Source organism: Protopterus annectens, chromosome 6.part0 (assembly GCF_019279795.1).
Source record: "Protopterus annectens isolate FY-2018-M chromosome 6.part0, PAN1.0, whole genome shotgun sequence".
NCBI lineage: Eukaryota > Metazoa > Chordata > Ceratodontiformes > Protopteridae > Protopterus > Protopterus annectens.
Window position 1 is genome coordinate 220,431,115 of NC_056737.1, and position 26,117 is coordinate 220,457,231.

Genomic DNA, 26,117 nt, shown 5'->3' on the forward strand with positions numbered 1-26,117 from the left:
TCACCTTCACTAAAACTCTGGAAGATAGTAAGGATCACAGAGTTAGTCTTACTTAAGTTTTTTATTATTTATCCAAGAAATGAATTAAGTCTGCCCATGCAGAGCTTCACAAAAGTCACTATTTTATAAACACATCTTCAATGTTAATTAGAAAAAAGGTTTTCTTAACTTCTAATCAAGACTCATAAATTTTAACCACATTTTCAGTGATCAAGTGTCTTAACTAACCAAACTATCATTACCACTTAGAAGATAGCGGGATGACTGCACTGCAAAAATTCCCCAAAAAGTTGCAACGCCACCTTTTGAACATTCCACATGCATTGAGAATTATTCCACTCTGGCTCTAAAAATAATGAAACAGCTTGGCAAAGCCTTTAGATATTTAAGCACCTCTCACTCCCATAGAAAGACAAGGCATTCCAGTACCATGATCATCAAAGACCAGTATCTACAGAAGTTTTTTATGGTCTCGGGTGAAAACTCCATTTCCTTTCACTTTTTTACATTACCACTCACTACAATTTAACCCACAAATAAGCACTTAATCACCCCTACAGTGACCATATGTCCAGCAAACTGATAACTAACCTTCATATCGAGGGTATAAATATCGGCCATGTAATGTGCCATTTAAACGTCACAGGAAAAATATTACTGTTTTTTAATTATGTTAATTTACATCCTCCCAAATGCTCCACTACTTCGTATGTGAACATAGGTGGCATTTGTCAGTGACAGTCTGCTCAAACAGCTGTATTTTGAACACAGGAGTACATTTTTTTTTCAGGGAATGCAGATCTTACTGCTGAAGTAACTTCCTGGGTTTTACACTTGCCCTATATGCTGCCAGAAGCACACTTTACTCTACCAAAATTCCCAGAGGGTTACACTGGCATCAGTCCAGGTATTCTATTACATAACTTCAAAAACAGAGACGCCTTGAAAACTGCAGACTGTGCATACTGTGCCAACATCATCCCTCTGAACTTTGAGACAAAGAAAAATTAAATGGCGCAAACACTGCGGAAGAAATACTGTATTCCATGCTACTGTAAATATCTAGTGTAAAGCACCTTTGTCCCTGCTCTACAAACAGATCAGTTAGTTATGGGCCCTCAAATTCTTGAACCACAATTCTTGCCTAGCTGAAATATTGTCACCTGGTTTGAAGACCATATAACACAGTTCTACTGGTCATTTCACAAAAATTTAAACTTTTTTCAAATTTCATTGGCAGTTTGCTAAATACTTAGTTATGGCATCTTGAAAATAAAATGCAAGGCAAGGCAATGAGAAGGCAAAAATATTTTCTACATTTCTAAATGTATTGCATGTTTCTTGCACTCCCATTTAAAAATATTTAAATGTTTTGTTACCTATGTCTGTTATTTATTTGTTAGCCAGGCAAACCTACAAGACATAAGTATCTTTTCTTAGGCCATTTTCTCTCTGCTTGCTTATTAAAATCAGTACTACCATTATCTGACCTATTCACTCCACTTCCATTGAGAGCTGGTCACATGATGCCATTATGCAGGCAGCCATGAGGGTTATATACTGGCCTTAATTCCCAATCTCCACTGCAGCTTGGCACAGAATAACCACCATAACCATGATGACTCGAGTATTCATCCATGCATGGCCATGACTTCATTAAGATTAGTGTGCGGTCACACAGTTTGGTAAGGTATGTACTTCTCAATGTTTTCTGCTGCATGCTGTAAAGCCATTTCAGCTGGATGTCAGCCATGCAGTGGGTCAGGCTGCCTCCCTCCCACTGGATGGGCTTCTCAGCTGGGTGTTATTCATCCAATGGTTGGAGTGAGTGTAAGGTCGGGAAGTCAAGTGTAGATATGTGGGTTGGCATGCTACTACAGCCACAGCATGCATCTCACAGACAATTAATGGAAAACATTACCAGAGGTCAGTAGAGAGCATACACAAGTAAGTACCTTCAACACTATCTGAAGTCAGTAGAAAGCTTACATAAATATCTTCAACACTACTAAAGGTCAATAGAATGCATATTTATGTATTACTTGTGAACTAGGTGGGTGGGCAGGTATAGGGCCCTTTTCAGTCACTAACTGGTCACAAGGCATATACAACAATAACCAGTCTTGGTAAAAATAGATAATACAATGAGCAGCAAAACCAGCAGAATAACAAAAGCAAAACCATGAAATTAGCAAGAAGCAAATGTAACACACAGGTAAAGTGTCACAACTGGAAGGTAGATAAGCAAGTTTTGGCAAATGCCCCACCTTTCTGGAATAAATGGGTTGGATGAATCTCATCAAATTAAAATGAGTGGCACAACCGTGGGTAACTGGTAGAAGATAATGGTAACTGACAGGAGGAAAAGATATAAAAAAAACAGCGCCAGTCATGTCCGCAGCTGCTCAGACAACTGAGTGAGGACAAACTTATATCAGTAGCTGAAGTACTCATTATCATCTTCTGAACATATGAAGGACAGCACAGAAACTCCCACCTAAATAAAGCAGTGAGAACCGTGTTGGAAGATAGTGTCATGGCAACATATTGTCCAAGCAATCCAAAAGGGCCTACAATAGACACCATAAAGGAAGGCAATAACCATTGAAATAATGCTACAGGAACTTACCACAACAGACCAAATGTAAGCTAAAAACATTTATTTATTTTTATTTATTTTACATTTGTTGACCGGGCTGGTCTAACTGGATATATGTCCATTTTCAGTAGAGGCCCGGGGAGAAAAGCTCCAAGCATCGGCAGTGACAAAACATACAATATATTTCATTATTTCAAAAGTGTTCTGAAATCTTTTATAAAGAGAATCGAGAAAGGATAGTCAAATGGCCTTCAAGAAGATGCCAGCCATTTCCATGTGACATAAGCAGATTAGTAATCACAAGTGATACCATGTTGATGATTTCTCAGCAGAAAAAAGGACAATGGGCCTCACCTTGATGACTCAAGATGGGTATTCACTCAACTAAAACTGGGGGATGGAGGCCTGTATCTAGCAGTGTCACCATGTGCAGTTATGAGGCACAGAAAGTTCTGTTGCAAAGTCACCGTTTCACACATTGTATCGTAATTTTTACACTACAATAACCAATCAGGGTTGTTACACACATGAAAATCCCACACAGATAATAATAATAAAAAATGGAAATGATGTCCATTTTTACCAGACAGTATCTGTCCCAAACTAAACATGACTGGATAAAAAATGAACTAATACCATAAATGCGTGTTAGTTTACAAGAAATACAATACAAACACTGTAATGTATGCTATTGGCAGATCAGAAAGGAGAGAGAAGCACACTTCTTTTTAATACCGGGGGAAAAAACATCAGGTAACAGTCCATATGACATTTGAGAAGATACAGATGGAAAAGAATGGTCAGACACACAGTAAAACTGTTGGCAACGATGGCTCACCATCAGAATTACAGAGACAAGACATAGATAAGGTGGTCTTACCAGACAGTGGGAGTGTTAATGAAGTTCTTAATAAGAAAGTGATACTTCAATCATCAAAGCACAAGTTGTACTAATAGTTTTATCAAAGGAGGTTAGAGATCCAGATTTGCCATTATTTATACTATGGCAGTGAGACTGGTAAAAGTTTGATGGAATTACCTGAAAATGAAGAGTGAGTCTTTTTTGGGGAAGGGGAGGAATCAGCCATCTGATGATACATTGAAAATAGGATTTCTAATAAGGCTTGAGCAAAAGAATAACGAGTTAGTAACAATGGGCATGGATGTGAAGAAAGCATTTGGCAGCATGTCACCAGTTTTAGCTGAACTGTACTTACACCACACAGTGACAAAGTGGGTCATTACATTGCCTCACAGCAAGAGGTCCTCTGGTCCAATTCTATTCTGGGATGCCTTCTGTGCAGAGTCACCATGCCCCCCCCATGTTCTCATGTTTTTTCTCTGGGTGCTCCCACATTCTAAACACATGCAGTAGGTGGACTGGACAGTCTAAACTGGCCATGTGTGTGAGTGTGTATGTGTGGTATGGAAGAATAACTGCAACATGGCTGGCCACCCAGGGCTGTGAACATTGGCTGTGTATGATTGTCAGCTTTTGGAGTGACACACCAACCCCATGTACAAAATGGGAAAAAAGGATTTGTAGATTAATGGATGGATGCATTTACATCCACTGGCTGCTACAATATGACATGATATGGAAACATATACATAATCTGGAAGGGGGGATTAAAATATCCTTTCTTGTTAAGGATCTGAATATTCTTTTCTTTTTTTTCAAATAACTTTTTAATGAATATTTTCTCAGATAAAATACAACTAGGGAGATAAACAAGATGTAAATGTGGTATTGTTGAATGTTACAGAATGTTTAACATGAGAAAGCTATTCAATAGATAAGACACACTTTGCTAAATAACATTCGAAACAGCTAGGAATACAGTATTGGATAAACACAAGGAAAGGGTTATGCTATGTTAGTTATGGTAATATTATTTTAACATTTCACTTCTATGTTATAGTGACAAATGAGGTGCCCCCATCCTCACTAACATCCAGTCCTCACTAAAAACCAAACTCAATTCATGCTACAATAAAATTGCCAAATTTGCTATAAATGCCAAATTCTCCACCCACTACTGCACCACACAGCAGCAACTAGACTGGCTTGAACTCCTTCATCACCTAATATACCTACAACTTAATACTGCCCACAAACTTATTTACCTCCCAGCAGCCTACCCATCTCTCACTAGTATACTGACCATCTACCATCCTAATCATTACCCTCAGGTCACAGAACAAAATGCTGTTACATATCAACAAACCTAAGCTCTCTGCTGGCCAAATGCTTTACTCTGCTACTGCTTCTAAACTATGGAATGACCTCCCCCCTCCACTCAGAGCCACGTCTAATGCCTCTACCTTTAAAAAATCCCCTAAACTTCACCTCTCCTCGCAGTGGTGATGCACTTGCACCTCTACTAAGAACCACATAACTTGGCCCTCTCACTATCTTTCTCCTCTTCTCTCTATAACCACTCTAATCTCCCTTTCTCTCAACCATCCCAACTCATTTTTCCTCTCACTTTGAGCCTGCAGTACACCTACATTACCATACTGTTTTTCTTTCTTCTCTGCTATTTATCTTACTTAATATTTAATTTACCTTTATTCCGTAGTTTCAATCCATGACTATATGCTATTTCCTCACTGTTTGTCTCCAATCTACCTTCTGTTACTAATCTATTGTATCTAATCATAATGTCCGTCTCCAATTTTACCTCTGTCAATAATTAAGTGTATGCAATCAAATGTTGTTGTATTTGCTATTGTTGTATTATATATCCTGTATCATTGTAACATATTTCTTGTCTGTATATGTTAAATGTGGAACTTTTCTCACCGGGCCTCCACTGAAAATGGGTTCTTCTGGCCCAGTGGACTACCCCAGTAATCAAATGCAATAAATAAATAAAGTATACCATCAACCTACACAAAGAAATCAGTCTACTCTACTAAACCTTATAGGTGGGTGGCCTAATGGTAAAGGTGTTTGCCTTACAAACACAAGGTGCAGGGTTTGAGTCTCACAAGGGATAATTGGCTAGGCTTAAAATGGCTCGCAAGGGCAGTTAGCTTAGTACTAATCTATGAACCTATGAACCTATACATATTTACAAAAAGTTGTCACCTTAGATAATGCTGTTACTACTCCCAACTAAGAGATATGTTTACTATCTTTGTTTTATTAGCATTTGTTTTGCAATTTACAATAATATATCAATTAATGTTTTGCAGTAATTCTGATATGTTTGGTTCTTCTGACTTTTTGTATAAAGCTTCTTAGCCAATATATGTTTTTTGGCCATGTTTTTGTATTCTGAACAGGTTAGTCTTTATCCTTCTATCCAGTTTTTTGCTACATAAGATTTTAATAGGGTGCATAGTGTTATTATTATGTGATTAAATAAATTATTATTCTTGCTTTTGAATATATGCAGTACTGCTGTCTCCCATGACAAAGTGAATTTTGAATAGCCTGATTTCTCTAAGAGTAATCTTAGTGAGCACCAGAGTTTATAAACTGTTTTGCAGCTCCAGAAGATGTGGAGGATATCTGGCTCTTTATTAGGACATAAGGGACAGTAAGGTGACTTAGATGAATTGAATTTGTTTAGGTGTACAGGTGTATGGTATGCATTATTAAAAATCATGATCTGGGTGTATATTAATTTTTTTATATGGCGCCAGTTTCATAGAATCTCTAACAGTTGATTCCTTCTGTGTGTTATGGTATTACCTTTTCCTTCCCAAAACTTTGAGAAAAGTATTGTATTTTGATATTTAATTTTTGCTATTAATTTATATGTATTTGAGAGCATTTTCTTTTTACTTAAGAGCAATTTTTGAATTTGTTGTGCTAATTTGACATCTTGCTCAATTACATTGATATCTTTGGTTATTATACTAAGTATAGGATTTGTTTAATTATCACTTTATAATTATTGTTGGATCTAAGTAGGTTTATTATATTTTCCATTGAGAGGTTTTGTATTTGGTATAAGTCCCATACTATATAATTTTTTATTAATGGGTATTTATCTAGGTTTACCATGGAGTTTGCTAATTTTATATCTGGGTTATGTATTGGTTGCAGCAGAGTAATCGTGTCTTTAAGATTTATTGATATCAGTACTTTCTTCAAAATTTCACAGCTATTAATTAAGATTGGGTGAATTTTTGTTGTGTTAAGGATATCTTGATTTAAGAAGGGAATCGCTTTTGGGTTAACTTTAGATGTTGTAATATTTTGGTGAAATAATTTAATCCATAGTGGATACCATTCATTGACTTTTGGGTCATGGTTTGTTATTTGCATGATGCGACCAACATTAATAATTCCATAGTACAGCTGAAAATCAGGAAGGCTGAGAGTTCATTTTTCTTTTGATAGTATTAGTTTATTATAGCTAATTCTTGTACTTTTTGGGTGCCATATGAATTTTGCTAGTCAAACATTCATCTTGTTGAAGAAGGTAGCTGGAATTTTCATGAAGGCGGCAGAATATTCTTTACTTAAGCCTGGTGAAATCTGATATAGTTCAGTCATAAGACTACTGACAAACATTTCATCATCATGAAAATGAAAAAGGAATATAAGCAATTGTGGGAATCCTCACATATTACATACCTAGGAATTTGGTTTGGCAAATCAGTACAAGACTCCGTGACTAAAATTAATGAGGAGTTAATCAACATTTTTTTGTGCCCTTTTCTAGTCTGTATATTCCAGTCGTTCCCTACAGATACAGCAAGTCACTTCCAGAAGTAAGTTAAAAATATGACAACAAATTTTTGTCTGATATAGTAGGAAACCGACTCCTGTGAAAAGCCTATGGTTAGAAAAAATATTGTGGATTAAAAATTCCAGATCCATATTTATACACCAACACAAATCAATTAACCATTTTGTATTTACTAATGACAAAACCGTATGAAGCTAAATGGAAATATCTGACCAGGCTAAGGAGCAACAATAAAAAAAGAGTTTGATAGAGTTTATTCCTGTTCACATTATAGCATACAAGTCCTGGGGACTTGGAGAGTTACTGCATGACAGGAATCTGAAATAACGTAATAATATACTTTGGCTTATGGGTTACAATATTACTGGAAAACTGTGTGTGTGGGGGGGGTTAGGGCTCTGACCAGAAATAAAAACTAAGCTAATATACTGGGAGAAGATGAGCTGTGGTAATGTGTAGGCCACTTGGAATCAAATTAGGCAGAACATTTGGTTTATATGGTTCCTTGAGTCTGAGATTCAAAGGGATGTTAACTTTGGCAAGAACCTTGGGTTTGAAAGAATTTATGGACAAAACACTACCTATACTAATTCTGGTATTAATGGAGGTAAGAATAATCTGCTGTCAACAAAGAAATTACTAGCAAGTAGGGTGCTTAAAGTGCTGAACAGCTACATGGTAAAGTCGTGGATAAAATGATAAGTTGGGTCAAAAACATAGAAGAGGAAAGAGATGATAAAAATTAAGGCTACGTTTATCAGAATCAGATACCAAAATAGGACAACAAATTCAGGAAATTTAGAATGTTTTCCTCAAACTGTCCATATTTTTAAGCAGTAGCTATAGTAGATCAGGTGGAGAAGGAGTAGAGAAAACAGAACTGCAGAGAGACATTCTTGGCATAAGTCTGTATTTCAGTGGTTACTGGGACATATAAAGAATCACTGTAAAAAAAAAGTTGCCCTATTAGCGCAGTCCTCCTAAATCAAGTTTACTTCACTACTTAACTATCATTACTTTCTCCCTTCACACTCTTTCAAGGAAACCACCTTCTAGACTATTCTCATTCAACCCTAAAACCAGAACTAACATTATAGCATTAAATAAGTACTTAGTAAATACCAATTGGTTACACAACTTCCATTATATAACCAAACTTCCTCTACACTTACAAAATATACACTTTATAAACACTTTATAAAACTCACCAAACTCTTTACAGCCATACTAAATCGAAGACTAACCAAATTATTAGCCGTACTTAAACTTAGAGATGGAAACACATGAGGAAAGCAAGATTCATAGGTGTCTGGGCTGGGTGGAGGCAACACAACATTTCTGCATCTCAACATTACATTTTTATCAGATAAAATGACATTTTAGGAGGACAGTCGCATGCTTCTGCAAAACAAGATGTAAAAATACAGCAATACTACTATGAAAATGCTCTAACAGCTTAGCACACTAATCAATGTTTGTTCCTTATATGCCAACAACACATCAAGACAGCTTTTGATGGCAAATTATCAAGGCACTTTAAAGCTTCTGGGTGTCAGAAGTCATCCATACTGCTCTGGTAATGTAGTAAAATGATTTTAATAAATTAACAGTGATGATATTACACAGTAATTATGGTACAATGGATACAATAACATCCGATGCAAATTCAGTCTGAATGTACCGACTTACACTGTATTGCCCTGAGTCTTGGAATGATGGTTGGGCTTGCTGGAGGGCTGGCAGAGCCACTGCTGATTAGAGACTTCCTTTTGTCAAGTGTTGGCGATGCCTGCACTGTGATCTTATGCTGAAAATCTAACATACACAAATGGGTTAAGTTCAATCTGTTACACCCAAAGTCTTAGAAAAGAATTTTGCATCTCAAGATAAACTGTACACACATCACCCATACTGTTATAGAACACAGCATCTATTTCATATACCCATCATATGTCCATTCCATCATTGTGGCATGAAACTTGGCACAACCACTGTCTCCTTTACGGGGAACTGAATGTGTCTCTCTTTGCAAGTCAGCTGACACAACACAGCCGAAACAACACAATTTAGAATACTTACTTTGCCCAATTTGTTCAGTTATACGAAAGGTCAAGCCACCTGTGATTTTTCACATGATGCCTCCATAACCTGCATAAAACTACATTCACTGAGAGAAAACATGTATGCCAAACAAAAACAGAAGAACACAGAAGGTAAAAATGACTCAAATTCAGTGTTAGAGGAAAGGCCTGTTAAAATATGATATGACAGTCATTCTTGGAATCCTATTTCTTGGTGCATTAATTAAAGATTGAGTAATACTAACATGTACAGCTGTGAATGTATTTATTTATATTTTCTCTGACCTACTGCACAATGGTACCTCGTATACCGAGCAAACAGATATCGCCAATATACTGGCCAACAGATTCAGTGCCAAATTTACCCCCCCCCTCCAAGGATCAATCACAATGCCAGTAGATTGCCAGGCATCCAGTATTACTACTGCACAGGTTAATACAGCACTGTCCAAGACCAAGAATACAGCTTCTATGGGACCTGACAATATCCCTGGATGTGTTCTACATGAACTACAGAGTGGAATGGCACCTCACCTGTGTGCCCTGTTCAATCACAGCCTCACCTCAGGCTTTGTCCCTACTGAATGGCACACTGCTATAGTCATCCCTCTCCACAAAGGAGGAGCGATTATAGACCCTGGGAACTATCGCTCTATTAGCCTGATGAGGCTGATATGCAAAGCTATGGAACGCATCATCATGGACCTAATAAACAAGGATACAGGGACTCTCCAAACTCCGGACCCCACACAGTTTGGTTTTGTGAAGGGTAGATCATGCCTTGCTTAACCTGGTCAATTCTTTGAGTCAGGCACCAAAGCTGTGGATGAAGGCAAAGTGGTTCGTACACCTACCTTGATCTGGCCAAGGCCTTTGATACCATTCCCCACTCATGAATCATAGAAAAACTCACTAAGCTAGCCATCAACCCCTATATCATTAGGTGGGTTGCACACTGGCTCACATATGGAACCCACACTGTGAAAGTAGCTAACTCCAAGTCAGACTGCTGACCAGTCATGAGTGGAGTCCCACAGGGTTTGGTCCTGGGTCCTCTCCTGTTTGGTATCTACTTCTCTGAAGTCCAGGCCAACACAAAGGGAATCTGGCTGACAAAGTTTGCAGACGATTGAAAGTTGGGAGCTATTATTAACTCCCCAAGTGATTTGGATATCCTACAGAAAGGCCTAACTGAGCCCAACGACTGGTGTCAGAACCACAGCCTTAAGCTCAGTGCCAAAAAATGTGTCATCATCCCCTTTGGGAAAAACCCATTTCCCATGAATTACCACATCAACAGTAGTCCACTGAACACAGAAGGCGTTATAAGAGATCTGGGAACACAGGTTGACAGCAACTTCTCTTTTGACCACCACATTGCCACTGTGGTCAGAAAGTCCTTCTATGTGGCACATCTCATTACTAAGGGTTTTGCATCCAGGAAGAAAGAGGTCATTGTCTCCCTCTACTCTTCCCTCATTAGGCCAATCATTGAGTACAGTGCCCCATTTGGCATGTACCTCACTGGACACCTGCAACAAATGGAGAGGCCACAAAAGTACCTCACAAAGAGGATCCTAGGCCTTAAACACTTGTCCTATATGGACAGACTCAAAAAACCTCCAACTATTCTCTGCCTCACATTGCCTACTTAGAAGCGATCTCTGCTTGACTTACAAAGCCATGTCTGACCCAGCTCTGTTAGAAATGTTAATCTAAAGAAATCTCAATCCCTCCACACCACACGCTCCAGAGACCTCAACCTCATTACCACAATCAACAGAACATGCTGGAGGGACAGGTTCATAACCCAGAGACTGCCCATGCTATGGAATAGACTTCCCATACATGTCAAACAGAGCACCTCACTGGCCCTTCTCAAGAGAAATCTTGATGAGTGGATGGGAAATAGAAAATTTACCCTAGGGATCACTCCAATGGCTCTACTCGACAGAGGCACTGGGAACTTAGGTCGGGTGGCATGATGCCAGGGTAATCCCATGGGCTAGGCTTGTAAAGGCTCCAGGACCATTAGCCTAGTACACACCTATGAACCTAAGAATTCTCCAGCTGTTCAACAAAAAGCAGAGCAAGCTCCAGCTTTGGTGCAAGACACGACTTCCAGTAACCTAGTAGAAAAAATAAGCCAAATGTACTCAGAGCTGTTAGATATTCAGATGAGGTGACAAAACTGCAAAAATCACAGGTCGAAATGAAGAAAAGGCTGACTGAATATGAGACTGCACAAAAGGAGACGCTTCAAAACATAAAAGAATTAGAGGACAGAGCACATAGGGAAAACCTAAGATTTTCAGCTATACCAGAGAAAGGAACTGACTGTATTAACTTTATGAAAGCAAAAATAAGCAACTGGACTGGTATTCCACAGCAGGAGTTATTAATTGAAAGGGCACACATCATGTGTATGCTCCAAACCTGACCATGAGGAAGCAACGTAGACCTTTAATACTAAAGATGAAATCCTACTTAGGTTAACCCAAGCCTATGAATGTGGCTGTCAGTTTGGGGCAGTTGTTCCTATTAGGAGGGTAAAACTTCAATATTTGAAGATGTACATAGTTTTGTGTGATAGTATTAACAGATTTTAGGGGTGTATTGGGGTGTATTTGTTTTTTGTTTGAGGATTTTCAATAAATAAAATGTTTTGCAAGATATGACATAGGCTCAAATGGATACGACAAGAGACCTGCCAAACATTAGTGTATGCATGTAACACAATACATGGAACTAGATACTTAACAAAAAACTAAAAGCTGTTACACTTAAAAGATGGTAATAACTTAACATAATGATGCTTTCTATATTATCTTTAAATGTTAATTGTCTCACAGATACATACAAAAAAGAAAGAGTAATGAACTATATTAAAAATGTGAAGTGCCAATAGCTATTCAACAGATAGGTGAGAAAGTGCCAGTGTCTCACTTTTACTTCATTACCCTACACTTTTATTTTAGCTATTATTGGCACATGATCTGAAATAGTTATTGGATGCATATCAAAACTTTCAATTAAACATGCATGTTCCTGAGAAATGAGAGGAATTTAAGGAATGGGTAGTGGAAATTACTCAGGAGTTAATAGAGAAGATAGAATTTTCTTCTGAAAATATACCTAGGGTGTGGGATAAAATTAAACTGGAGTTTAAAAAATAAGTTGAAATAAAAGTAAAGAAATGTGGTTGAGAAGGAACAAGAATTTGGAGGGGCTGACAAAAGTTAAATCATTGCAGAATAGGGGGAATCTCACAGAAGAAGAAGAGGAGCAATTGCAAAATGCTACACAGAAAATAAGGGATTACCTCAATAACATGCATGAGATTAGAAAAATTGTTGTTGAGCAACTGTTTTTTAATGACTCAAGAGCACAAAAACGTTTAGCACAATGACTCAGGCAACAGAAAGTAGAAAGGGTTGTTGCCAACCTTATGGTGCCTATAACAAGGAAGATAACAAGAGATCCTCTAGAAGTACTAGAAATATTTTGGAAATTTTATGAAAGTCTGTATAAAGCAGAGAAATATGAAAATCAAGAAAAGGTACAAATGGAAATGTTTCTGGAAGAATGAAATATGCCAAGGATAGAGACAGGTAGATGAGGCTCAATTACTAGCAGTTAGTACAGGAGGAGATGAGATAAAAATTGTGATGTACAACCAATCCACATGAAATTCCCCAAGAACAGATGTTATTCCTATGCAAGTTTGGAAGCTAGGAGGGAAAAAAACTGAAAGATCTGAAATGTTTTAATAATATTTTAAGAGAAGGAGCAGAAGCATCAACATCCTAGAAGAAAGCGGTGGTGGCTGGAATATCTAAAGAGTGTAAAGACCAATACGACCCAGCTTCATACATGCTCATTTCAATACTAAACCATGATTATGAAGTGTTCATGTCTATAACGGCTATAAGAATGTCAAAGGTGATGCCAAAATTCATAGATATGGATCAATGTGGTTTTGTGGAGGGAAAGCAAGCATCTGCCAACGTTAACAGAACAATGATAATCCAGAGGGAAGCAGAATGCAAGAAAATGCCACTGTTGGTGGTGGGTCTTGATAGAGAAAGCATTTAACAGAGTAACCTGAGAGTTTATGAGCAGGGCAATGGAAGCATTTGCATTTCCTGATAAAATTATAAGGTTGATTAGGAGGCTGTATGAGGGATCAGAAGTGAAAATTAAAGTGGGGTGGGTTCCTCTCCGATAATTTCTGTTGGAGCAGAAGAACAAGGCAGGAGTGTCCTCTTTCCTCTTTGTTATTTGCATTATATTTAGAACTGCTGGCAAAGAAATAAGGGACTCGGAAAATTAAGGATATTATTGGTATGGAAGTCAAGAAAAGATGGCTTTATTTGCAGATATTATTTTATACCTGATAAAACCAGAAAAGGACATTTTAGTGCCGTGGAACATTTTGAGGCAGTTTCAAAACTTTTCAGGACATAAAATTAATGGAACCAAAACAAAGCCGATAGCTGCAAATTATGTACATGTGATTTGGTTCAGCAATATACATATTTATGGGGACATGATAAAATGAAGTACTTAGGAGGATTCTGATGTGGTAGCTAAGGATATGTGGGAAGAGACTTAAACAAAAGATAATACAAAAATTGAGAAACTGGAAGCTCTGTTATATGGATGTGGATAGCAAGATACAAGCAATTAAAACATTTTTAGTCCCTTTCGGTTTATACACAGATCAGGCATATTTTATCAACCAGAGGAGAAGTTATGGACAGCAAATAATAAAGAGCCAAAGGATTTTATCTGGGAGTGGAAGATGGCAAGAGTAAGTGGGAATAAGCTGATTCTTCCAACAGAACAGGGCAGTTTGGAAATACCCAATTTGAAGGGGTATTTCAGACCTACACAGTTAAGGCTTCTATATATAGCACAAGCAGAAACCTATAATTCAAAGCAGAAAGGGATGACGAAATGGGGGATAGCTTAAGTACAGACTATGATTGTGGATGCAGATATTTAAGGAGAACAACAATAACCATGCAAAATATTATGTTCACAAGGTAGCAGAAAGTATTCCAAGAACTAAGCAAATGTGAGAATGGAGAAAGGTGATTATGCTGACAGGGATGACTGCAATTAGGGACACAGACAATAGGCAAGAAGGTGCTGGAATTTATTGGAAAAAAATGACAAAAGAACTAAGGTATTGGGAGCAAATAAGAGAGGGAAAGGTAATAGAATGGGAATAGGCCAATAATTTATTTGGACTGCAGGTTAGAGATTCCACACCAAAGAAGAGAAAAATCCACAGCAACCACCAAAGGCTAGTATTTATCTCAAAAAACAGGTTAAATTTATTGTAAAACCACATAGTCAAAATCTCTCTAGCACTTGGCCTGATGGAGAGCAACCACTAGGATAAAAAGCACCCAGAAAGAAAAAGATAAAATATAACCCCACAAGTGTTATATTAGAAAGGTAGGGGAAATCAGGGTATTAATGCTGAAGAGGGCAAACACAGACAACTCACTGAGATCCAATGTTGTCAGAAGAACATAACTTTTATATCTAAGGTGGCTTTTTCCATCTGTTTCAACCACCTGGACAGAGTCCTTAACTCATCCTTTGGGCTGGAAATCAAGAAAAGATCAAATGGACAACAGTTATCCTGAAAAAGGTCTACACATGGAGATCACATCCTTGCAAAAGTATGCAGAGAAACCCACGTTGCACTTGCACAACTCTTGTGCCAACTCAACATTCTTAGAGAAAGCCTGAAAAAATGCCCACCACTCTAGCTGAATGTAGGCTTTCTTGCTAGGGCTTTTTTGTATTTTTCATAACAAAAGTGTTGCACTTACCTTGTTGGCTCTCAGAGTGTATCTTAGATACATTAGATTCTAGTGTGTTTGCAGAATAAGAAACACATATGTCTTCAAAGTCACCCTGGTCAACACTGACCAACTTAAATAAAAATGTCAAATGTTTGTGAAAATCTAAACAGTCATTGAAAAGGGAGAAAATTTGCAAACATGAACGCAAAATCCAAAACAAGGCAAAAATTAACAGATCGTGAGTTTTTGGCATCTGATGAAGTTTGACTTGGAAACAAAAATGCAGTGTGTAAGTTAACATTAATGTGAGCACAATGTTTATGGTGACATTAATAAAGAAGACGTGAAGAGGTCATTACTGGCAAGTTCGTGTGTTTTCTCCTACCGTTTGCCTTGTTTTGGAAAATCTAAACAGTATAATAGGTATTCTTCTCTATGAGTACACTAGAAAAACCACATCCAAACTAACACAGTGATTTACATTAGTTTCAATGTTGAATCTGGGAATAAATGCAGGGTTTCATCACACGTACACACTGTCCTTATGGAAAACAAGGTTAAGAGGCTCTACACACAAAGCCTGAATCTCAGAAATAATTTTTGCTGAAGTATCTGCTGATAAGGAGACAGACTTCAATGAAAAACATATACAATGTACTTTTCTGCTAGTTTAAAGGGAGTCAGACTTGTTTTTACAAAAAAAAATTGAGGTACCAAGGCAGAATTGAGTGCCCTTAAGGAAGAGGTTTGAGCTGAAATGTACTCTTAAGAAAAATGTTGCATATCTTAAATTACGCTAATGAATTAATTCATATCCCCCGATAAAATAAAAACTCCCTCACCAGCCTCAGTAAGAAGCTGAGATCCCTCATAAAATCCTCAAAAGCTAGTTACGAAAATAAAATTGACAAAGATTCCAAAGACAACCACAAGGCATTCTATAGTATATATTCTATGTCAAGAATCTAAATGGCAATGCTCAGATCTGCTCTGAGCTACAACAGAATGGTATTAAATATACTGATCTCAATGATATTACCACTCAATTTAGTGGCAACTTCACCCCCTCTCACCCCCTAAAGGGGCCATCTCAATACCAAAAGATTGACAAATTCCGGTAATCACGGCCACACAGGTAGAAACCGCACTCTCCAAAGCTAAGAATACAACATCCATGGGACCAGATGACATCCCAGGCTGTGTATTACATGAACTATACAAAATGAACTGGCACCTCACCTAAGTGTCATGTTTAATCACAGCCTCACCTCAGGCTTCGTGCCCACTGAGTGGCGCACAGCTACAATTATCCCACTCCACAAGGGGGGATCCACCTTGGATCCCGGGAACTACCGTCCCATCAGTCGGACAAGCCTGATCTGCAAGGGCATGGAACGCATTATCATGGAACTTATAAACAAAGACATTGGCAACCTTCAAACACTGGACCCCACCCAGTTTGGGTTTGTGAAGGGCCAATCTTGTCTCCTGAATCTGATTGACTTCTTCGAATCAGTCTCCAGAGCTGTGGATGAGGGTAAAGCAGTCCACATAGCCTATATGGACCTCGCCAAGGCCTTCAACACCACCTCCCACTCTGGAATCATAGATAAACTTACTAAGCTGGGCATAAATCGCTATGTCACTCGATGGGTTGCCAACTGGCTTACTGACAGAACCCAGACTGTAAAAGTAGCCGACTCCAAATCCATCTCCAGACAAGTGGAGTATCTCAGGGTTCAGTCCTGGGACCACTCTTGTCTGACATCTACTTTTCTGAAGCACAGATCAACACTAAGGGACTCTAGCTAACAAAGTTTGCAGATGACTGCAAACTGGGAGCCATTACTGAATCCCCAAATGATGTGGATATTCTACAAAAGGACCTTACAGAAACAGATGCCTGGTGCCAGATCCATGGGCTCAAGCTTAATGCCAAGAAATGTATAGTTATCCACTTTGGAAAAAAACATGTACCCATGAATTACCACATAGGTGGCAGTACACTAAACATCAAAAGTGTGATGAGAGACTTAGGGACACAGGTGGACAGTGGTCTCACTTTCGATAACCACATCACCACAACAGTCAGGAAATCCTTCTATGTGGCACACCTCATCACTAAGGCCTTTTCACCCGGAAAAAAGGAGGTCATTGTCCCACTGTACTCATCCCTCATTAGACCCATTATAGAGTATAATGCCCCGTTTGGTATGTACCTCAGAAGACACCTGCAACAGCTGGAAAGGCCACAGAAATATCTCACTAAAAGAATCACAGGCCTAAAGCAGATGCCATATGCTGACCGTCTAAAAAAACTCCAGCTATACTCTGTGGCATATCGTCTACTCAGAGGCGATCTCTGCTTAACATACAAGGCCATGTCAAACCCTGAGCTGTTGGACATGCTCCACTTAAAGAAATCCCAATCCCTCAGAGCCACACGCTCCAGGGATCTAAACCTTGTCATCACAATGAACAAAACATGTTGGAGGGATAGGTTCCTGACCCAGAGACTCCCCATACTCTGGAATAGACTGCCCATACATGTCAAGCAGTGCGCCTCCTTGGCCCTCTTCAAAAGGAACCTTGATGATTGGATGGGAGATAGGATGTCAGTCGTCCTGCTAGACAGGGGTCCAGAGAAGTAAATATTGTGGGAAGAAATAACCAGGGAATTGTTATGGCTAGGCTTGTATAGGCCCTAGGGCCGATAGCCTAGTCCCAACCTATGAAAATACATAAAAGACTTAATGAAGCTAAAAGACAGACCTGACTCAAAGATATCAGTCAAATATTCTAATACATCATAGACATGGTTATAAGGGAGGTCTAATCCTTTAGACGTAGCCTACACCACAAAACAATGTTCCTTGTATGCCTACTTAGTGGTCTGTCTCTGAATGGATTGGCTGGTAATATGCGAGCATATTGTACCATCCCTTACATATCTTCAATCAATTGTTAGGTATGACCAGAAAGCAGTCTTCTTCGAATAAAACTGAGAACAGAGATCCCTGCCATCCAAGGTACCTTTAGAAATTTGACACTCCCAAAGCTAAAAACAAACTCTCTTTAGAAATTTCAAGACAAACTAACTTCTCCTAAGTGATACATTGGCAAGCTTCAAGTCCCCATCAAGAACATTTAACTCTCCTGAATACGCAAAAATGTGAACCACCACACTATATCAGCATGTAAATGGCTGCACAGATGCAGCAGTACCCCATAGGAACAAGTGCAGGACAAACCCCAGAAACAAACCCACATGATGAAATCAAAATATCAACAAACTTTATAATAAAAGGAAAAGAACTTTGACCAAAAGTAAGAAGAGTAATTGCCAGAAAGTTAGACCCCTTGTCAGTGAAATAAACAACTCGGGAGCTTAATGAAATTCACCAAAGCCAAGTTTGAGGCCAAAACAACTACCCAAGCTAAAGACAATCACAAGCCATTTTTTAGTTAATTCACAATCTCAAAACAGAACACAGCAGTGTGATGAGGCTGAAGATAAAGCGAACCTACTGGCTGATACATTTAGCTCTAACTTTACCACTCTCTCCCCTCAGTCTGTCCCTCAAGATATTCCTGAAACTGGGTCACCTCCAGCTATCACACAAGACAGAGTCCTAAAAAGCTAAAAATGCTGCATCGATGGGTCCGGATGATATCCCTGGATGCATCTTTATTTATTGGTAAAGATCCTGTAGAAGTGGCCAATGCCTTCAACACTTTTTTCACCGAGACCATCCAGTCACTAGCCAGTCAGCTACCTTCTTCTTCCTCCTCCATTACTACTGCTGTTACCAATGCTCCACCTGCCTTTAACTTTCAACCAATATCCACCTCCTATATTAGAACCCTATTGAAAAAACTTAAACCATCCACTCTATCGGCCGATCGACTCCCTGCTGAATATTTACAAATAGCATCAGATGCTGTAGCCTACCCCATTTCAATCTTAATTAACAGGACTATAACCGAAGGCAAAATCCCCTTTCTTTGGAAAATATCCTACGTCATCCCTCTTCATAAGGGTGGTTCCTCCACAGAAACTTCTAACTACCGACCGATAGCAATATTGTCACCTATAGCAAAAATAATGGAAAGATGTGCTCACAAACAACTCCTACATTATCTCACTCTAAATAATCTTTTATCCAAAACTCAACATGGCTCTTGCCCCCATCATAGTACTACTACTGCCCTCCTTTCCTTTGTTGATACAATCAACAGTAACCGTAACAACAAACTAATTACTTCTGCTCTATTTCTTGATCTGTCAAAAGCCTTTGACATGGTCAATCATCAACTCTTACTACAAACTCTTGAAAACCTTCACCTTGATAGACCTGCCCTAAACTGGTTCAAGGCTTACCTCTCTGGTAGACAACAGGCAGTTCAGTGGCAAAGTAAACTATCTCACCTACTACCTAACACAATAGGAGTTCCCAAGGTTCCATACTTGGCCCCTTCTATTCTCTGTATTTATAAATGATCTCCATTCAGCCATCCCCAAAGCCACCTGCATTCAATATGCAGATGACTCTCGTTGATTTGCTCGGATCTCTCTCTTAATAACCTCCAGAAAGCCACCCAACACTGCTTTACTGCAGTGGAATTATGGTTCACTGAACGGAAACTTATCCTAAACCCGAAAAAACTAACCTACTACTAATTCTCCCCACCCTAGCCTCTTCTTTAGGGCAACACCCTCCACTCTTTAATAATACGGCCTTCCACGTTCAGTCCACAAATGGGACCATCATTGAGCCTGTTTCTAACACCAAACTACTAGGAGTCACAATTGACCACAAGCTCAAATTTGATATTCACATTAGCCAAACTATAAAAACTGTTAACAAGAAACTTGGTTCCATGTATAGAATTAAGAACTTTCTTACGCCCCATACTAAACTAACTATAGATCGCACTCACCTTCTCTCCACCCTACTTTACGCTTCTCCGGTACTTTCCTTCCTCAAAAAAACTGAGCTCAATAAACTCTCTGTAGCTTATAACCATATTGCCAAATTTGTAACTGGGAAACCTTATCGAACTCATCATTGCGTTAACCTAAGAAATCTAGGCTGGTTAGAACTCCCCAACCTTCTCAAGTTTAACCAACTTACTGAAGCTTATAAAATTATCAAAGAGCCAGAAAACCCCCCCTCACTACACAATCTTTTAACCCCCTACTCTAATCTAAATAGTCTTCGATCCTCTAATAGTGTCCTGGTTCATACAACGAAATCCAATAATTCAGGTGGTGATGCTCTTTTTGCCAATTCCATCGGAAAACTATGGAACGCCCTTCCAAACAACCTAAGACTAGCTACCTCTCCCCACCAATTCAAAACTAACCTTAAACAATACTTTAACACTCATTGGCTATGTCCTTGTACCAAACCAGACTAAATCCTTTATCCCCTGCCTTTTTTTGATGTTGCTCACTAATTGTTCTCTCTTTTCTCTCATCTCCAGATCCTATATTTTCTATCACCCCCTGTATGCTTACATCTATTAATTCTATTTTTCTACTTCCCCAATCTTTCATTATTGTTAAATTGTTCTGTTTGTATTTTGTTTCTCCCTGCTTAAGTACCTTTTACAAAATTGTATTTGCATTATGTAAATGAAGTAATGTATTAATCATTGCGGAGCTTTTCTCCCCGGGCCTCTGCTGAAAACGGATTTATATCCAGTTGGACTAGCCCGGTAAACAAATGTAAAATAAAATAAAAAATAAATCTTAAATAGCATAAAGCAATTCAGCCACAATCCTAACAACACTGTTCAATCTCAGCCTTCATACAGGTATTGTACCAAGCGAATGGAGAACAGCTACAGCCATTCCCCTGCATAAGGGAGGCCTTTCCACAGACCCATGCAATTACAGATCCATAAGTCTGACAAGTCTTTTCATGGCTTTGCATATGAGACTGATCATTTATTTATTTATTTGCTTTTGTTAACAAGGAAAGTCCATTGGGCTGGTGTGAGCCCATTTTCAGTGGAGGCCCGGGGAGAAAAGCTCCAAAAACAATGTACATAATAAAGAATTTGTTTAGAAAGTTAATAACAACATATAACAATATACAAGAGTAACGTCATAAGAGTCAGAAGTAACATAGATAATATATGGCTATATTTTATGGAAGACGTGGATGCATAGCAAGTTATACAGTATATCAGGCAGATTAGAATAATCTACACATACACAATTTTTTTTTACCATGTGAGGCAGGATGAGGCACACTGTGTTGTAATTAAGTGTGATTACTTAATTAGGAAAAGTGAAGAAGAGTGTGGGTATCTGAGAGATGAGTCAAGTCAGGAATCAGGTTACCGAAGAATTGGGGATAGTGCATGGGCATAACCATTGAGAGGAGCGATGTTAGTGAAGTGATTTTTTTGAATGATGAGGCATTATTTATGGTCCAGAGAGAAGGTGGAAGGGCATTCCAGAGTTTAACTACAGTGAAAGAGTAGAGGTATTGGCCTGCAGGGAGTTTTGGTCTCTTAACTTGGATAAGTGATTGATTTTCAGATCTCAGAGGTCGGTCTGGTTGATGAAGAGTCAAGTGGAGCAAGTGCTGGGCATCTGGAGGAATTATAGATAAGTTTATATGCTGTAGGTAGCTGTATGTATGTGAGGTGTTGTGGGAGTTCTAGCTAGTTCAAGGACTGTAATGAGTGACAGTGATGGGAAGAATGTATTGCCTTAGTCATAAATTTAGCAATTTTGTTATAGCAGCTCTCCATTTTAGTTTTTAATGAGGATTACATGTTTGTTAGAATGGGGGTGCCATAGAGGAGAGCAGGTAGGAGAAAAGTATGGGTGAGTGTTTTTCTAGTAGAGTAGTTTAAAAAATGTTTATGTCGGTACAGGGTACTAAGTTTTCGGTGCTTTTTTTTATGTTGTCGTAGATGTGTTGGTCGAAGGTTAAGTTGTTATCTAAGGTTACGTCAAGTTACTTGGTATGGGAAACTACCTCTAAGGCAGCCTTGTTGGAGGAGAAAATGATGAATTCAGATTTATTAATAGTGGGCATGAACTTAACCAGAACACAGGGAACCTACAAACCCTCTACATGTCTCTGTTTGGACTTCTCAAGGTGACGTCATGCTCACTCAACCTGATGCATTCTTTTTGATCTGAAGAGTCTGTCCTGAAAGTCACTGTGGTCTGGGCTGCATTGAATGGCAGGCCTGGACTGAGATGCAATTGTTCTATCCAATATGAGATTGATTTCCTTTCTGATGTAAGGTAGCAGGTGAATCTTTGTCTCCAAAGGCTGATAATACTGGCATCACCACGGGAATTTCCTCATGTGCAGCTGGACTTAAAACACATCAGAATGCAGGATGTCATGTAGCCCAACATTGAAAAATCTCCTAGGCTGAAACCGTGCACTGCTGAAGAATATTCTAAAATTACAGGATCAAAGAGGAAACTTTGTCATCTAGAAGGAAGGCTTTTTTGAAAATCCATGTCTAGATGAGCACCCAAGAAGACCAGGAACTTTGTGGGAGTGAAGCTGGACTTCACTATACTGTCTAGGAGGCCCACCAAGACATCACAAACAATTCAGGGTAAAGTCCAAAGCCTATGCTACACCTTCCTTCAGCCTGGATAAGACAGTCATCTGGGAAAGAATAAATGTGAATGCCCTTTAGCAGTAGCTTTTTGCAGGACAGAGGCAGTCATTTGGTAAAGACTATGAGCACAGCAGACAAGTGAGAAGGCAAGAAATAGAACAGGTAGTGCCCCTACCTCCCAAAGCAAACCTGGGGAACTTTTGGTAGTCTTTGGCAATGGACATATGGAGGCATGCATACTTTAAGTTTAGTGCGATCATGAGGAATTGAGGGATAGAACAGATAGAAGGCCCAGGAGGTTATCATGTTGAACTTTTGAACAATTAGAAATTTGTTTAGGTGAGATAGGTTCAGAATGGGCCTCCATGTACATTCCTGCCTCTCTTTCAATACCGGGAAGAGTCCTAAATAGAGGCCTGTGCTCTCCTCTCCTGTGAGTACTCTTTCTATGGATACTTCCTCCAGCATCTCTCTTAGCAAGATATTAGACTAAGATGGTCTTCTGGAACAAAAGGGATTCATCATGCACTTTGGAGTTACTTGGAACTTTAACCTGTAATCATAATGAGGAATCTTCAGAACCCACTGATCCTGGGCAACATTTTTTTAGTTTTGAACATGGAAGGCTAAGCATCCACCCATTTTCTCTAAGACAGGAAGAAAGGGAATCAATAATGGTGGACTGAGTTTGGGTGGACTTGCATGTGGAAGTGGTAACCCAGCCGAGATATAGTGGATCCCACTAGAAATCAAAGCCCTGGTGGCCATCAAGCTGATCCATAGGATTTGCTTTCCACTCTCTGCTGAATAGGTAATTCCTGCTGAACATTGGTGCTTCCCCCCTGAAAAAGCTGACTGACAAATTGCATAGTTTTGTCTTTCTGCTCCACCATCTTGAAAATACCTCAAGCATGGGATCCAAAAAGGAGGTCCTTATCCAGGGGTGCTTTAAGGAGCTCTGTTCTTACATGGTATAGTGGTGGCAAAGTCCTCAACCAGGCAAGTTTCTGAATAACAGACCATTTAGCTTTTGCCCTGCATGATGCCACATTTCTTGGAGCTCTTGGCAACCTGAGCAGAAAAGTCGAGTAATTCAAACATCTCCTGTTTCAGATCCTTATCTGAGATCCATTCTGCCTTAGTTTTCATCTTCTTTAACATAGACTGTCAAAGGGAAAGCATATAGATCTGGCAGTCCAAGACTCTGAAGTACAAGGCAGCAGGAGTATATACCTTCTTCAAAAATCTGTCAAGTATCTGACTCCAAATTCTTGTACAAGAATCTTTTAGCTGACCTAGTTGTGGTGTCTCTGGATTCAAGGAAGGGCTCTACTCTTGTTCCATCCAGGAAGCCCATTCCTACTAACAGAGAGAGAAGGATACGTGAAAGATTTGGGTAAAAGGTTTATACTTTTCCTACTCTGCCCTTCAGAACCTTGAACATGGAATCCTTAACCCTGTAAGCACAGTCAGGTTTCCTAGGAACAAGGGGGAGGTATTCTGTCACCATAGATGCACTGGTAAATGCATCCTCCAAGGATCCATAACTGAGGGGACAGCTACTGCCCTAAGCTCAAGAAAAAAGCTCTATATCTGAGTTGGGCCTCCAAGTACTCATTTGCCTTTCATAAGATCTCCTCCATCTTATGAAGGGTTCCCTTGAAGAAGAAATCCTCTGGTAGACATGCAGCAGATATGGAACCCTCAATGTCTGATTTATATGTTGCAGCACAGGGGATTTGACCAACATAGGAAAGGTAATCTGCTTCAGAATCTGAGATATCCAAATCCTCGATAGCAAGTACGACTCTTTTCTTTTGTAAGGGGTTCCAGACACTTTGGAGATTTCAAGTGCTGGCTGCTAAGATTTCAAAAAGGATATGAAATTCCACACTAGCTAGAACAGATACTGGGAAGATACCCAGGAAGTGAAAGAGACTGAGGGACTGCAGATATAGGCTGACTCAAGTTGGCTGGCACTGGTTTGGGCTTTTGTGCTATGCGCCTCATGGCTACAAACAAAACCACCTTGGAAGGACTTGAGTCATTAGCAGGTAACTGAGACCTCAATTTGTCCCCTGGGAACCTCCTCATGAATACATATGAATACACCACTCCCCTTTCAGTAAACAGCTTCTGAGCCTCTAACACTGAGGGTGTCTCAGCATTAGTAAGCACAGTAGAATCCTCAGTCTGGAAGGACATGCAAAAAGCCAATGGTGTGGGTCTTGTCTAGCCATCACGCCAGAGGCTCAGCCAAAAACAATTCGAAAGATGAGGCTGTGAACCTACCTCACCTTGTCTAGAGTCATCAAACCTAGGAAGACCCATATTCATCCGATGGGACATTTTCAGTCTCCTGATGCTTCTTCTCCATGCTTTTGTTGGAGTATTTTTTAAGTGCAAATTCCAGGAAAGAATGGGAGAAACTAGCAAAATGTGGACATCCATCCATATCATGCTCTGCGCCAAGACAGAGCAAACAAAGAGTGAAAGTCTTTATGAAGGACTTGTTTTCTACACACACAATTCAATCATTCACTCTTACTGATTCCGATTTTGAATCTGTTGTATCAGATGTGTGGTAAATGTCTACACAAAAACAAACAACAAAGTCCCTTACAGGGTATTCATCTGGCTATTGAATGCAGGACAACCAACAGACTGATGATGCTGATCACATTTACAACGTCTGATATTGCACAGTAAGAAAGCTCTGAAGTTGGCATGGAACAATGCTCCTCTTATACCACTGATGTGTTTGCATGACAATGAAAGGGTGCTAATCACCACCCTTGGGTTAGGAAGTTACATTTCTAGAAGCTACAGTGGCCAATCCAGATACCTGAAGGCAAGATATCCCAACAACTAATAGCTGCAACAGTGAATAATACAATGAATATCTAGCGACACTTGTGGATAAAACAAGGAGGCAGGGAAGGCAGCTGGGCTGAAGAATAGAAAAACAGAGAACACCGAAAAATGGCAAAGGACAAAGACAGAGAAGGAAAAGGGACCAGGGTTAAAATGGACAGTAAGTTGAATACAGAAGAAAAGTCTCCACTACTGACTATTCCAGTTTGACTATACTAAACTTAAAGTTCCTACTATAATGCCTACAACCTCTGTGGGAAAAAAAAACAGAAAATGCTTCATTTCACAGAATCAGCATGGCAACAGTTACTTCAAAAAAGCGTGGTCAGATCTGAATCTGATTAATATGAAGAAAAGCCCCTTCTCTAGCCTCTGTCAAAGGTAAGCTTCAGCAGTACAAATAACAACTTGTTTGGCTCCTTCAAAA

At 39.2% G+C, this 26,117-nt stretch overlaps 1 protein-coding gene across 1 annotated transcript in view; it reads right to left on the bottom strand.

Annotated features, from left to right (window-relative positions):
* Positions 1-26,117, bottom strand: part of MAP3K9 (mitogen-activated protein kinase kinase kinase 9) — a 1,255,777-nt gene that overhangs the window by 445,602 nt on the left and 784,058 nt on the right. Inside the window, exon 7 of the mRNA XM_044073971.1 lies at positions 8,998-9,123. Within this exon, the coding sequence (XP_043929906.1) occupies positions 8,998-9,123 (126 nt within the window). The remainder of the gene's footprint in view (positions 1-8,997; positions 9,124-26,117) is intronic.